General features: G+C 40.0%; 1 protein-coding gene across 2 annotated transcripts in view; it reads right to left on the bottom strand.

Moving 5' to 3' along the window:
• Positions 1 to 271: 271 nt before the first annotated feature.
• Positions 272 to 15,917, bottom strand: part of lrfn2b (leucine rich repeat and fibronectin type III domain containing 2b) — a 196,932-nt gene continuing 181,286 nt past the window's right edge. For both annotated transcript variants that reach the window (XM_088089559.1, XM_042503639.2), the window contains one exon: positions 272 to 5,693. In XM_088089559.1, the coding sequence (XP_087945685.1) occupies positions 4,724 to 5,693 (970 nt within the window). In that variant the 3' untranslated portion in view covers positions 272 to 4,723. The remainder of the gene's footprint in view (positions 5,694 to 15,917) is intronic.

Here is a 15,917-nt window from a genome sequence, read left to right on the forward strand (position 1 = left end):
TACCGTGTACCATGATATGGCCCTTTCATATTGCAATATCATTTCAAGGCCATACCGCCCAGCCCTAATGGATGCATTTAATATAATGTTTATATGCTATTACCATTCTGTAAATCCAATCCACTTTTGTCACCTTTTTTATTTTGTACTAAGAAGGCATGTGTGTCAGGTTTATGCTCCTTTTTATTTTTATAAACTTCATTTTCATTTTATAGTTTGTGATTTTAAAGTGCTGCATTAATGGAGAAAATGCTCTGACATCACACGGCTGTCACAGGAGATTTTTTTTACTTTTATATCTTAGTAGCAAAAACAACATATTTGACCACATAAACATCATTTACAGCTCCAGGTAAGAAATGTGTTTAGTTGCTCTGTAACAACACAGTGGAGCTGCTGCCTCTCTCCATTCTCTTCTGCTTGTACAGTTCAACTACCGCACATATTCCAACTGGACAAAGGTAAAAAAAAAGAAAGAAAGAAAAGAAAAAAGAATCCAATATATAGAGACACTGTACACACGCAGTCATATCAGAAATATCACAAAAAAAGTCAGTCAGACAACGTGAGGAATGACAGCATGAGTGTTTACACTGGACCAAACTGTCTCATGGGGTCAGTTCAGCAGAAACATGCAACACCAGACAATAAAAGCAAACAACTTCGTATTGTTTAATAGAAACTTTCCGGACAATGAACTTTGAATAAATAGGTTCATTATTACTTGTACTTATTAAAAACCCTTATTAAACCCATATCTCCTCCAGACGGCTTATTACCATGTGTAGGGATTCTGTGAACACCACCAGACTGTGAGGAGAAAACAGGATTTCAGTTTCCAAAATGTAATATCAACCAATTGAAATTAATGCTTTGGTACAAAAGGAAAGGAAATTATTTGACTTTTTGAAAGATGTAAATAACTTTAACCTTTGGTAGACAATATTAGAAAGACTTATTGACTGAACCTGTATATCTTAATAATACTTATCAATAACTTCAGCTGGGAAATTCTGGTTTATACAACTTGAGTCCGAAGGAAACATGGCAAGAGAAGAGAGTATGTGTGTTGTGCCTGCAGACATTTTTGTGCTATGGTTTGCATCTTTACAATAATCCACAACAATGCCCCATTTTGGTCGTGACATTATTGTTTTAACCTAAAGAAAATAGTGTATAGGCTGCCTTTGAGTTTTAAGTTGACAGAATTTGTGAAAACAAGTTGAATTGTTACAAAATTACCTCAACTTCTCAAATTCGGCCAACCTTAAAATTTTAAGGCAGCCCCGGACAACTTTTTTAAAAATTGAATCAAATACTTTCCTTTAAAAGTGTATTTACTAAATTAAAGGAATACATATACGCCTTTCAGCTACACTCAAGTGTCCTCACACAGATTTAGTGTCCTGCTTAGGTTGTGATAATGGGCCATTATCACACTAATGGACCTCACATACAGATGACCCATTTTGGTAACGGATCAATTTATTCTTGCTAGTGGCGTGACAGCGAGCTTTTGGGAAAACCACAGTCGTGCCTGTCCCAAGTTCAATCTAATAAAAATAGCCCGTGGTTGGCTAAAAAGGTTTTTTATGATATATCGGGGAGGATTTTTTTTATTTTTTAAATAGGACAGCCACCAAGTAAGCTACCACATCTGTAAAGTTATATCATCATCACCAAAACCTTACATCTGGCTTCAGTGTTGCTACCAAGAATTTGGCAGTACATCACACCAGTCAAGTGAGCCAGCCCAGAACCTCCACATCTGGCTTTTTCACCTGCAGGATCATCTTGTCGTCTGGGTGTCTGGTCTAAAGACTATCTTCCAATGAGGAACCAGATGTGAAGGTTCTGAGCTGGTGTGGTTATGCCTGTGGTTGTGAGGCTGGTTGGATGTACTGCCAAATTCTTGGAAACAACATTGATGACAACTAATAGTAGATAAACTAACATTCAGACTTTAGAAAAAATTATTAAATATGTTGTTGCTGGGGACTTGACAGGGAGCGATGGGGAAAACTGTGGTCACTCGTGAGCCAAGTTAAATCTAATTTAAGTAGCACATAATTGGCTATAAAGTTTTTTTAATAAACATTTTTGTGACTTCATTGCCTCTATTAAGTAGGACAACTACCAACTGAGCTTACGTAGCTGTAAAGTTATATCATCATTACCCAGCTTTGTAAACACACCAGCTCAGAATCTTCACATCTGGCATTTTTACTTGAGACCAGACACTCTTATGCAACATTTTATTTGTACAACCAAAGCATTTCTGCACTAACTGATCCTGCTGGTAAAGAAACCAGATGTGGAGGTTTTGAGCTGAATGACTAGACTGGGTGGATGTACTGCCAGTCTCTCAGGCTAATTAAAATAGCCCATGGTTAGCTGTAAAGTTTTTTTATGATCATATTTGAGGCTTTTTTGCATTTATTAGATAGGACAGCTACTAAGTTAGCTACCGTGGTGGTAAAGTCATATCATCATCAGCCAGCTTGCTTTTGTTTAATCCTTTTGTTTCCTTTTAGCCTGATAGCAAATGTTCTGTGGTACAGCACTAGTCTAAGTGGTTGGGAACTTTAGGTGTTAATTATCTGGATAAACAAGTCTGATGACCTGACTGCTTGTGTGCCTCGCCCTGTTGAGCTTTGTTATGAAGATGTGGCCACATTTCCAGATCTCACCAATGACTGAGTACGGTATTAACACTTACTGGTAGAACTGATGTTTAAAACAACAAAATAAGCCTCAAATTGATATAAACCAGAATTATGTATGTATCGACACTGAACAAAAATATAAATTGAACACTTGTGTTTTTGCTCACAATTTTCATGAGTAAAACAATGTCCAAGACTTTTCTGCACACAAAAGACTTATTTCTCCCTAATTTTGTTCACAAATTGGTTAAAATCCGAGTTAGTTTTAAGGTAGCGTGCTACTGGCATGCTGGCTGCAGGATGTCCATCAGAGCTGTTGCCTGTGAATTAAATACTAATTTCACTACCATAAGCTGTCACCAGTGTTGTTTTCCAAGAATTTGGCAGTACATACAACCAGTTTAGCGAGCCAGCCCAGAACCTCCACATCTGTTTTAGACTGAACGTAATGTTCACTTCACATATCACTCCCAGAAACCATCTCCAATGTCTTTAACCTGAATTTGGCAGTACTTCCAACCAGCCTCACAACTACAGATGTAATCACAACAGCTCAGAACCTTCATATATGGCTTCTTTACTTGCAAGATAGCCCAAACCAATTTTGCAGGTGAAGAAGCCAGATATAGAGGTCCTGGACTGACTTACTAGAGTGGTTGCATGTACTGCCAAATTCTCAGAAACATCACTGGAGATGGTATTGAAATTAATGGTTGTTTCAAGGGCATCAACTCTGGTGGACATTCCTGCAGTCAGCCTGCCAACTTGCCAGCTGTGACAAAATTGCAAATTTTGGAGTGGCCTTTTGTTGTGACCATCCCAAGGCACAACTTTGTAGGAATAATGCGTTTCATTGGCATCTTGTAATGCCATACCTGTCAGGTGGATGGATTATCGCTAACACAGATTTTTAACCAATTTGCAGACAATATTTGAGAGAAATAAGCCTTTTGGGTGCAGAGAAAAAGTCTTCAATCTTATATTTTAACTCATGGAATATGAAAGCAAAAAAAAAAAAAATAAAAAAAAAAAATACTGCATTTATATTCTTGTTCAGTGTATTTGTTTATGTCCTGATCTTGCCATAGCATCCTATATTGCTCTTAAAGTGGGAGATGTTTAGTTTTAGGTAATGAAACAAAACAGGGAGTGCATCTTTTAAAAAATAACTCAAATTTGTAATAATAAAACTCATAAAAAACCCATACATTTTTCTACTGGACCTAACAAATGTACATAAACTAAACAGGCCTAATTGTCTCGGAATGTCCTGCCCATTGCACCACTTCCCTCCTGAATAATTTGGCATTTTTTAAACAATGAAGTGAATCTTCACATACAGTACAGCCATAGTTTAGGAGATGACGGTTTTCATAATCTATGCAGTCACATAAAATTTGATATGATAAGCATACAGAATCATTGAGTGACTCCTCAAATATATACTCTGTAGAGAAAGTAAATATATTCACATACAGCTTTGTCAATAAATCTTTTTCTTAAATCTTCATGAATCAAAGCATCACATCTACGTATATATACTTCACCATTCTGCCAAAGAAGGTTAAACATTAGGTAACTGAAATCGGGATGAATTTACAGGAGAGGATTTGAACGTGGAACGGTCACGCCCTGTGTCAAGGCAGAGGCCAGCAATGGATCATTTGTGTTTGACCAGCAAAATAAAAAATATAAAACTTTCTTTTCATTACATACTTTGAATTTATACAGTATAATAACAGTCCATGGGCATGATTACATGTTTTTAGAAGAGACAGCACTGTTCTCTCATTTTCCTTCAGTTTGTAGCGCCATTTTGATCCATATCTGTACAAAGTGTGAGGCAAAACAATCCAAAGGTCTTATTCCTGAAGGTTGTATTTGGCTATGACTGTGAAAACCCTTCGTTCTGTCCCACTTGAGTCTAGACAGTGGAGTGGAAGGGAATGAAAATGAGTGTGCTTCATGCAGGACAAAGGCTCTTAGACCGGCGGGTCTGTCTTGGCATGGCTGTTTGCCGTCCGTTTGGGCAGTGTTTGACAGTGTGATGGTCCCTCCTAGACAGTACTCTCCATCACCCAGTCAGCGCTGTCTATTGTCCCCTTGCTCCCTCCCGTGTCCCCCTCCTCCTCGCACTGCAGCAGCATGCCGTTTACAGACAGGCTCCTCTTAGTCCAGATGCTGCTGATGCGGCGCGGTTTGTTGCACAGCTGCGCGGCGCTGGCGCTTGCTACGTCTCCCATGTCAAAGGACTGGCTCCTTTTCGGCTTGGAGTCCAGAGGTAGCATGAGGAGCCGGCTGAGGCTGGAGTCCAGCGTCCGGCCCAGCAGCGGCTCCCTGTCTGTGTGGGGTTTCCCTGCTGCTGTCACAGCGCTACTACTGGAGGTTCCTGGGTCACGACTTTGCACCCCCCGCAGCTCCAGCGAGGTGAATGCCCCGAGCAGGTGGTCCAGGTTGGTCCGGGGCTTGGGGGGAGCTGACCTCCAAATGTTGGCAAGTGTGGTGTTTGGGCTGTACGAGCCACCTGCCATGGAGCCTGAGGATGAGGACGAAGAGGTGAGGCTGCTCTGGAGGGAGCCGCACTTGAACTCCACCACTTCGTCCTGCAGAGTCACCTTGGCCTTGACCGGCTCAGGCTGCGGCTGAGATTGGGGCATGAGGAGTCCATTTTGCCCGAGTCGACCACCGTTGGTTTGAGAGTGCGTGTCACTGACATTGGTCAATTTCCCAACTGGGGGTTCGGTGTCTGCTGCCTTGTAGCGCACCATCAAGATAACGATGAAGACCAAGAGAGTGGCAACGATGATGCCCCCAACCACCAGGATCATGGTGCCTCCCAGCAGCTGGCTGGGCAGAGACTGACACTGAGGGTAATCATCTTGGGTGAAGAAATGGGTGCACCCCACAACGTTCGTGGCCGTGAGCGTGGTGGCGGTATCATCCCAAGCGGCCAGCACGCACAGATCGTAGCGAGTCCCTGACACCAGATTGGTCACAAGGAAAGCTTTGCTGGAGGCCGGGATCATCCTTAACAAAGACAGGAAAAACAATTAGCACCTGCAGGTTAATTACCCCATTAAGATAAAGAGGCCTTCCTCTCCTAACAACCAGGGCTGATATCTCCTTTACAGACACAGAGGCAGCTGTAAAGACCTGGAGGAGTGATGCAGCAAATGATTGAGCCATCAGCATCTGAACAGGGTACACATGTAATTTCAGCACATGGAGACTTAACTAACTGCTGCAGGAGGTAGCAACCAGCTCTATTCAGGGTGCAATTTTTCATTAAAGGAGAGCCAGGATTTCCATTTGCATTCCCCGGAGGTTCTGTGCACCGCTAAGTCTCTGCGGTGGCTGCTTTAACAGACAGCCAACAGTAATTGGCTTTATCTCTCACAGCCATCTGTCTTGCTGCAGTGAACAGAGGGTCCATTTGATATCGGAGCTCTGGAGCAGTAATAAATAAACAAGTCCAAAAACACCAGGAAAGAGTGAAGTGTGAGGCACTTTTTATGTGTGCCAATCTCACATAGATTTGAACCTGTGGGACCTGTCTGAAGTCCTTGTGGCACAAACAATAATCAGCCTGGTGGACAGAAATAAATGTTGGCAATGTATGTTTCTGCAAAGCATGGATTTCTGACTGACTTTGGGGGGGGGGCACCTAGGCGAGACACTTGACCATTGTTCAAGACCATCAAACAATGAAACTGGATGACTATTGTGCCATAAAAGCTGAGTGTTTTTCTAGCAACAAGACATTTCCGGTGCCCATTGTGTCATCATGCTTGTTTTTTAGTAAGACATGAGCAGCATGTTTGGTGGCAATTGTGCCACCTAAACTGGTCATTTTTTAGCAAGACGTCCACAGCATTTGACGATTGTGCGACCTAAACTGGTGATTTATGCCAAGACACCAGCAGTTTCCTTCAACGATTATGCCATTAAAGCTGAGAGTTCTTAGGCAAGACGTAAGCAGCATTTATGGCAACAATTGATCCACCAAAACTGTTTTATTTTCTTGCAAGATGTAAGCGCCATTTCTAGCAGCAATTGTGCCACCAAAGCTGGTCATTTTTTAGCAAGACATCCACAGATGTCTTGCTAAAGATTGTGCCACCTTGCAACTTGCAAGCAAGCATCTGGCAACAATTATGCCATGAAAGCTTCATGTTTTTAGGCAAGACATAAGCAGCATTTCCAGTGATGATGGATCCACCAAAAGTTTTTGTTTTTGCAAAACATAGGCAAAATTTCCGACGACGATTGTGCCACCACACTTGTTTTTTTAGCAAGACGAGCAGCATTTTTGGTGGAACCTGCCAACAAAACTGGTCATTTTTTAGCAAGAGATCTGCAGCATTTGCTGTGATGACTGTAACACCTAAACTGGTGATTTTGCCAAGACACAGGCAGCTTCTGGCAACAATGATTTTTTTTCTTTTTTTTTTGCAAGACATAAGGAGCATTTCCAGTGACGACTGTACCACCATACTCATTTTTTAGCAAGACATCAGTAGTATTTTTGGTGGCCACCAAAAATGGTTGTGGCAGCCTCTGGCAACAATTATGCCATCAATGCTGTGTGGTTTTACACAAGACATAAGCAGCTTTTCAGGTGACAATGGTAAAACAGTTATTTTTTAAAGGCGTAGGCAGCATTTCCAGCAACGATTGTACAATAGCAAGTGTTGTCTTTTGTTTTTTAGCAAGATATCCACAGCATTTTTAACAACAACTGGGACAGCAAACTGGGTGATTTTTAGTGAGAGAGCAGGAGCAGTTGTGATGGTGATGGAAAATTTAACAATATTTCAGTGGCATTATCCCACTAAAAATTACTTTGTTTCCTTATCAAAAGTATTTTTTTTTGTGAGCTTGACCACATGTTTACCACAGTGTTGACAAAAAAAAACATGTCCACAACATATTTTTATACAAATTAAACGTATCCACAGTTTGCAGGAACTTATAATGATACATTTTTTTTCTGACAAATAGGTTGCCAAAATGCGTATTGGGTAGAGTAGAGTATTGGGTTAATATGTTTTGGTGAGCTGCAGTACTAAATGCACAAGTATGTAGCTATGCATGTTTGTGTGTGTGTGTATGGACGAATAAATGTTTCTTTCCTGCTATAAGAGCTCCAATCAACATGCTGAGTTGCCTCAGAAAGAGACAGCTCACCTCCCACTGCCCGAGGCGAGCTGCGCAGCGGCCGGCAGCAGAGGACTGCAGGTTGCACCGCTGCACTCACACCTGCTGTTTACACGATATTACTCATTTATATCCAGACCCACTTTCCCCCGCAGAGTAAATTCACACCAGTCATGAACCTGATCGCCCAACCTCAAGGCCGACTCTGGGTAAAAAACGTACACTACATCTGATATGAAAGCAACATGTCACAGAGGTAACGTCTGTTATCTCAGAGTATTATGATGATAGAAATGTTGGAGACTGTTAGTGCTGTTAATGATGCCAGCTTTTATCTCTCAGCAGGAATTCTGCCAGCTCTGTCCAATTTTTTTTCTAGCTCTACATTTGAAAATCTGCCTTCATTAAAACTGTTTCTGATGTGTTGTCACTTTCATATTGGCTTATAAAAGTGCTCATATGTCTATGTTTTTCTATGTTACATTGATTCAAAAACAGAAAAACTAGGGCAGGGCCACATTAACCCACTTAGAGGCCCAGAGGCTAAAAAACCAAGACTGGACTGCTACTGATCAGGTTAAAATACACGTATATTTTAAAACCAATGTGAACCAATGAATTTTGCGATTCAATTTGGAGGACGTTCTGAATTGAAGGGACAGTTCACCCTAAAATCAATTAGTTGATGATCAAGTGTTGGGGATTTCAGCTGTAGAGATGTCTGACTTTTCTCCAATATTATGGACCTACATGACATGTGGCTTGTGGTGCTCAAAGTGCAGAAAAAATCAAAATAAATGAATAAATAAAAACACCTGAAAATCTCAACAGAAATGTCTTTTTCCAGAAATCATGACCCGGTTACTCAGGATAATCCACAGACCTTGTTGTGAGAAGTTTCAAGTCAGAACTATTTTCTTTCTATTAAACTACACCCGCCGACCATATCATGACGCAGAAGGAAGCACCTACTACGAGACAAAAGAACGAAAATTAGCCTGATGGCAAACACTGGCACATTTATAGAAATGCTGATTATTGTGTGTTGTCCTTACACATAAAATAAATGAAAATGAAATTTGCTTTAAGTTCAAAGGTTTAAATGCTTGAAAGGCATCTGAAAGCAGCACATGGAAAACGATGTTGCTCCAGGTTTTCAAAGGGTTAACGAATATTGTGTGGTGAGCCAAATATATTAGGGGTGTAATGATTTACTCAACTCATGATTCGATACGATTCACGATACTAGGTTCACAATATGATTTTCTCCTGAATTTTTTAAATACAAAATGAGATTACAGAAAAAATATGACTGACTGTGGGGCTGCAAATGTGCTTATCAGTGTAGTTTGGCTGCGTTGTCTTTAAGGAGTAATGTGCGGTCAGCACCCTCTTGCAGTATTTGTAGACTGTTTTTGTATTTTCTGTTATCTTCTCGCCTGCTACTTTCTGATTTAAGGAAGCTCAAATGCCGCCACACTGATTTGAAACTGGAGGGTGCATCAATATCGCCTGTCGCGGATCCTTTGCTTCACCTTATTTAAGTTGGCGAGCTGTCTCTTGTCTCAGACATGTCGAAAGACAATGAACACATAGCGACGTGTACGGCAAGCAACCTTAGTCAAAAGTAGATTACGCCTACTGCTGTTCAAAAAGAGTATTGCGGGTAATTTTTCAACTCACTGATTTGAATCTCACATATTTTTTTATCGATTTTTAACTGCCTCATGATGCATTGTTAGATTCCTAAAATAAAGTTACGTTAAAAGATAAAATATGTATTTTTTATCTGGACATGAACTTTTCCTTTAAGGTGCATGATGCAGAAATATTCATTGTGACCGGCCAATTTATCTCCCATCCTTCACCAAAATGACATTTATCTGACATGCAACAAGGATCAGCCCAGCCTCAGCCTTTTTCCCAATTAGTCCCCTCAGCTCAGACAAAAGAAGCTGTTTTCCAATAAAAAAAAAAAGTTCTACTTCTCCGCAGTGCGTGCTACAGTTCATTACACTATTATAATTGGCTGCCTGGGATTGGGAGCGAAACTTCTTCAGCCTGGTTGATGCCTTCGCCGCTTGCTCCTGTGTCTGGGTCTAATTGATTTCAGGTTGTCTGCATAGACTGGCTAATTCATTTTAATTCATAGGAATAAAGCCCGAGTCCAGAGAAACCTATGCGCACGCTTATCAGGGCGAGATAAAAGTTTTTTTTTCCTGCCCCTTCGGGCTGCGAAAGGCAATTTGTGGAGTGGCCTGCTTAGCTCGCCATGATGGCGTGAGGCCGCAGCATTAATCAGAATGAAAGCAGAGAGGGGTAGAGAAAAAAAAGAGTGGGAGAGCAGACATAAGAGGAGATGCGCTCTTGGCTTCTTTAAGCTTTTGCGAGAGATTTGTCAGTTACACTTTTTATATATTCTACATATTTTTTTTATAAGTTCAAAGAAAGAGCTGACAGAACAAATGCATCATTTCTCCAGGCTGCAGCTTTCCTGTCCACAACAGTTACACTATTTTTCTCCTCTGGATTCGCTTTTTTTTTCTAGCTGCAAAGAATAGCTGAATCATTATTCATTACCTCTATGGAGCTCTCAAGACCTTTTTTTTTTCCTCACACTGGACAAATACAGACAAGGTCATGCCAAATGGTCTCCTGCCCCATTGATTCAGCCTAAACATCAGGGGGTACTGCTGGGAAATTTGATTATGCTTATATAAGCAAAAACCCCTAATGGCCTCTCCCTGGCTGCTCCTCACTCTCAGACTCCGCAGCTGTATTGTCGAGGATGAAATGGTCCGTGACATTTTTCTGCGTCTGTGTCTGCACCCTTGAATATCTCCTGGTTGCAATAAAGCATCCCCTCCGTCCGACTGTAATGGATGAATGCATTAGGAAGAGGAAGCTGCGCTGAGAACGGTGCCACCTCAGGCCTGTGGTTTGTGTTACGGTCTCCGCTTGACAGAACTCTGATAACAGCAGAGTTCATGGGAATAGGAAGCCGGCACAGCGGGGAGCCTTTGTGTGTCTGGCAGTAAACGCTCATTAGCTATAATTATGGCATAAATATATATAAGTGAACACAAAACATGAAGGAAAATGTTTGCTGTCTGTGCCATAAAACTAACTTGAAATTAAAAACTTTACAATGAACTGAGTAGCTAAAGTGGTGCTGGCTGAGGACAGAAGAACAAGCTGAAAAAAAAAGTCAACACAATTAAGCAGCTTTAAAGACTCTGGGAATCCAAACTGCCAAATACATTTTAAATAAGTAATTTAGGGCCCTATATGTATAATAAAAGCATAAAAAAATGATCAGACATTAGCCTCAAATTTGAAATATTGAGCGTGGTCACCCCGATAGCCATGGCTTTTCTGTCACACGGCAACCGCATTTTTGGGGGCCTGAAAGTGCAAACTTTTGGTTCCAGAGTGTAATTTTTGAAAACGCAACCCCCTCCGTTGCTGTGTAAACTGACAATGCGCAGATCCTGTGAGAACGGTGACGTCACGGCCAAACTTTGCGCCTGGAGGCGTTCTTCAGTGATGTCAACACAAAGTTACACCGCCAGCTACTGGCCTGGCATGCACACCACAGCATTTTTGGTCGTTTTTGCGTTTCCATGTACATGAGGACTTTTCTCACAAAGTTATCTCATGAAGAAAGAGGTTTTTTTTAATGCAAAGGAAACACTTGCGTTTTTAGTAGGGCTGTTCTCGTCTAAACATGGCCTAAGTCAGTTCACTCTCATGGCTGTTCCAGGTTTCTGCTCAATACTCCATTGCGGGTCCTTTTATGCTACAAGATTTTAAGTTGTAATTATCAAATATGTTTGATTTGTGTTCTGATAAAGCAGGAGGGAGAGAGAGACAGGGCGAGGAGGGGCTGCACGAATGAGCGACAACAAAATAAGATTGAATAAATCAATGTATGGGAGAGCCTTGGTTACCGTATTAAGTGTATGCATATACCCATTGTCATCATTCCTGTACATTTTCTTTTGCATTCGATATATTTCTGGAACATTTCTTTGCTCCTGCCGGATATTTTGGGTTCCTGGAGGAAACTTATTATTTTATTATTATAAAATTACAAAAATTATTTACCAGTACCAACTCATTATAAAATGAGATGGTACTGGTAGTGTGTGAGCTGTGATCATTACACTACAGTGTGTTCTTCAGCACGCAAGTCATGAATCCAACAGGCTTTTCAGCTCAGCTAATATCCAGTAATGGTGGCCTTGGGAGCTCGCTTTCACTCCAGACATACATCTCTGTAACAGAGGAGCAGTGGCATTAAATCCTGTGACATGTGACACTGTAGCTATTATGTGGTTAAGTATTGCTCTGTGTATTGCAATTTGACTGAAATATCACCGGCAGGGTGCAGCCGACCTGCAGCTTCCATTAGGACAGCCGCATGAAGAAACCTCACCCTGTTCATGCCCTCTCAGCTGAGCATGATGGGCACAATGTGTGGACCTGTCATTTCAACACTTTCATATAACCATAACACAGTCTTTGCAACCTGAGCAAAGTGGTAAGATTTCTTTCAAAAACATTGGAAGGAGGACATGAGTGACTTAATAAGACATGGACCAAAAATTAGCAAACAATTACTAAAAAGTCACAAAATTACATGAAAATAAGAAAAAAAGAGGAACATTAAAACAAACAAACAAATAAAAAAAGTACCTAAGAAAGGGGTAAAAAAATTAACAATAAAAAATAAAGTTTTTTTTCTGTAAATAAAAAATGAAAATATGTTTTTTTTCTGTAACATATTTTTTGCCCAAAAATTAGCAAGAAATTGGTAAAAAGTTACAAGATCATTGCCTGAAAATAAGAAAAAAATGAATATTAAAAAACAAAAAGAACGACCTTAAAAAAGAGATAAAAATAAAACATGATTTTTTCTGTTAATTAAAAAATACTAAACTGCTATTTTTTTTTTCTGTAACACAACTTTAAAATATACAATTATAAGAATTTAAATTTATTTGGACATTTTTCCCCACTTTTTGTTATTATTGAATGATTTCCCCAAACTATTTCAGGTCATTTTCTTGAGATATGTCGTGTTCAGGGGAATGAAACAGATGCAAGGTCACATTGACCATTGGCAACCAAAATCTAATCAGTTCATCCTTGAGTCCAAGCAAATGTTTGTGCTTTATTAGAAAAAAATCCCTCACAGTGTTCTTGAGATATTGCCTTCACAGATTGAGAAAGACAAGGTCCCTATGATCTTGACCTTTAAAGTATGTCCAATAAAAACTGATCAGTTTACCATAAAGTCCAAGTTTGTTCCAAATTTGAAAAAAAAAAAAACCCAAACCAAAACAAAACAAAACAAAAAACAACAACAAAACAAAACAGTTGTATATAAGTGTAAAGGTGTATTTAAGTGAAGCAGGGATTTTTTGAGTATAAGAAAAAACTAATTTGGAGAAAATGGTCTGAAAAATATGTATGGTAAAATTCCATCCATTTAAGGGGAAAAATTAGAGACTCGGATAAAAACCTTAACAAACAGATATAACCATGAAACTGCTCCAGTTGGTTACTTACATTAAGATTTTTTTCTGAAATTTTAAGTAAGACATGCAAATGAGGCACTATTTACTAAAAATGCACTTTTTGCATACATTTTGAATAACAGAAATCTGGTTTAAAATCGACATACATTTTTTTTCTGGTTAAAGACATGTTATGGAAGAAAATTTGGCCAAAATTAGTCAAAAAACTATGTTTTCATCTGGGGCATCTCTCCTCAGTACTTTTTATAAAGTCATACTTGAATACATTTTTGGCAGCTCTACCTACCTCTGATTATGCAGCAGTCACAAACTTTAGAATATCTCAGAACAGTACACTTTTCAGGAATTAAGAAAAGAAAACCCCTGGTGACATCTCATTGTGTTAAAAGTCCTGTTTTTGAGAAAGTTCTGTGTGCCCTCAGGCCTTCACACTCCACCATCCTACATAAAGGATCACGTAAAAACCTTTAGTTCAAGTAACAATGTGCCAATCATGCAAACTGGAGCAGTGATAACATTGTCCTCCAGCTCCAGTGTTTGAAGAGGAAACAGCTGACAACTCGTACCTCTTGTGCACAACAGTGGAACACAGGCGAAATGATTAAGCTGTCTGGATCCCAGCAGCTACAGACCTATTTCCAAACTTCCACCCTTATCTCAACTTTGGCTGAGAGTTGTTTCCACTCAACTTTTCTGAATTCAGCTCGGCTCTCATGAATCAATCTGTGAATTATTTCGGGCTACGCGCAGCACAGCCCTTATTGAGGTAGAGAGTCACATTCTCATGGCAGCATAAAAGCTCGTTTTTAATCCCATTAGATTTGCCGCAGCTTTTACAAACATCTTAATTGATCAGCCCGGGCTGGCATTAAGGGCTTGTTGGTTCAGCTCCTATCTGTCTCATATTCAAACTCGGGACATCATCAGCAGACATTATAAGTAGAGGTTCAGTTTGAGGTCCCTGCTTTTACTCCTACGGCTCCCAGTGAGCCACATCATCAATACACACAACTGTTTAACTTCTCTACTGATCATATGCAGCTACGTTTAAAAATACAAAGTGTGGGAGAGCCGCTGCTTACAGAGGATTTTTTCCCTTTTCTGCCCTCCCTTTTTTAAATCTTTCTTTCAGCAGTCCCCTCAGTGTTTCACAGAAGACTTCATTTCATTTAGACTTCTCCCTCTGGTAAGCACTATACAGAACTGCGTGGCAAAACAACTAGAAACACTTTCTCATCACATTGATGAACACTTGACACCAGCCACATTGTGTCAGGAACAATCCCCGTGCAACGACCTTGTAAGACAAGCATCCTTTGTACTGCAAATTATATCTTCTTATACTATATACTGTTTGGTTGTTCTTTTGAAATGAACAGAAAACTCCAGAGATTATGTTTATCTCTAGGCCAACACAGAAGTTAGCTTTGCCCTGGTTCCTTATCAAAAGGCCTATGGGATTTTTCGATTGGATTTTGGATCACTGCAGAAAATAAGTGGCAAACAAACCTTTATGATACCTTTAGGTTTTCACATATTAACACTTTCCGAAATTCTGAATCTTAAATGCAATCGCGAGAGGTAAAAAGCTAATGTTAGACTATTACATTAACCTAGCTATCATGAGGTGAATGATCACTTTGATCAGCTCATATTCTGTAACCACTGAAACCACTTTTTTGTTGAGAAACAGCCATGTCTGTAAGCCTTAAATTCACATAAACATAATTGACTATTAAGCCTATGTGTTACAATGTTGCAATTGGGCCCGCCCTCTTTTGGTAATCAGGGCTGATGTGATGTTTAACAAACTGGTGTTATTGGCAAAATATGGCCCAGATTGTGGCCGATGGCTGGGCAGCCACTAACTGCATCACACTCTTGAAACACAGAGCGTACTCTGGGTCCAGGTGGAGCACTAGAACGCCAGATGTGGTTAAAGAGAAACTTAACATACATATCTATTGTGTTCATTCTTAAAGTTTGCTTAGTGAATCCAATTAACTTTGACCAGATGGACTGATGGATTATCTGACTCAAACTCCACAAACTGCTGCTGAGGAAAAAAAGACTACTGGAGAAAAAAAAGACTACTGGAGAGCTCCTCGTGCTGCATGCATACATCCATGCAAACATCGGAATTTAGAGAAAGGACACGGAATGATGAAAAAGGAACACATATTCAAGATAAAAAAAAACAACAACATTAACATGGGAAGTTTGCTGAACCTAGGCCAATTTACTAGTTAGTATTTTATATAGTGTGGTATGATCTGCTATAGTTGCGCCTTACAAGTCTGTGTTGCATGGCTTATAGGTTAGGCTAAGTGTATATCATCATTTATTAACATGTAAATGCTGCTCTTAATGCCTGCATGTGCCAAAAAAATGTTATAGCTGTGGTTGCTTTATGTTGCTGAATAGTGGAGACTGTTGCTGTGCTATAATGTTTTACAGTTTCCTGCATGGCTTGTGCAGTGTCTTGAGAATTCTATTTTTGTTGCTGTTCTTGTTTTTATGGCGTCTTGTTGTCCATCACCTCATTGGTTTC

The sequence above is a fragment of the Plectropomus leopardus genome, chromosome 16, assembly GCF_026936395.1.
Source record: "Plectropomus leopardus strain MGB_pleo_1.0 chromosome 16, ASM2693639v1, whole genome shotgun sequence".
NCBI classification, from domain to species: Eukaryota; Metazoa; Chordata; class Actinopteri; order Perciformes; family Serranidae; genus Plectropomus; species Plectropomus leopardus.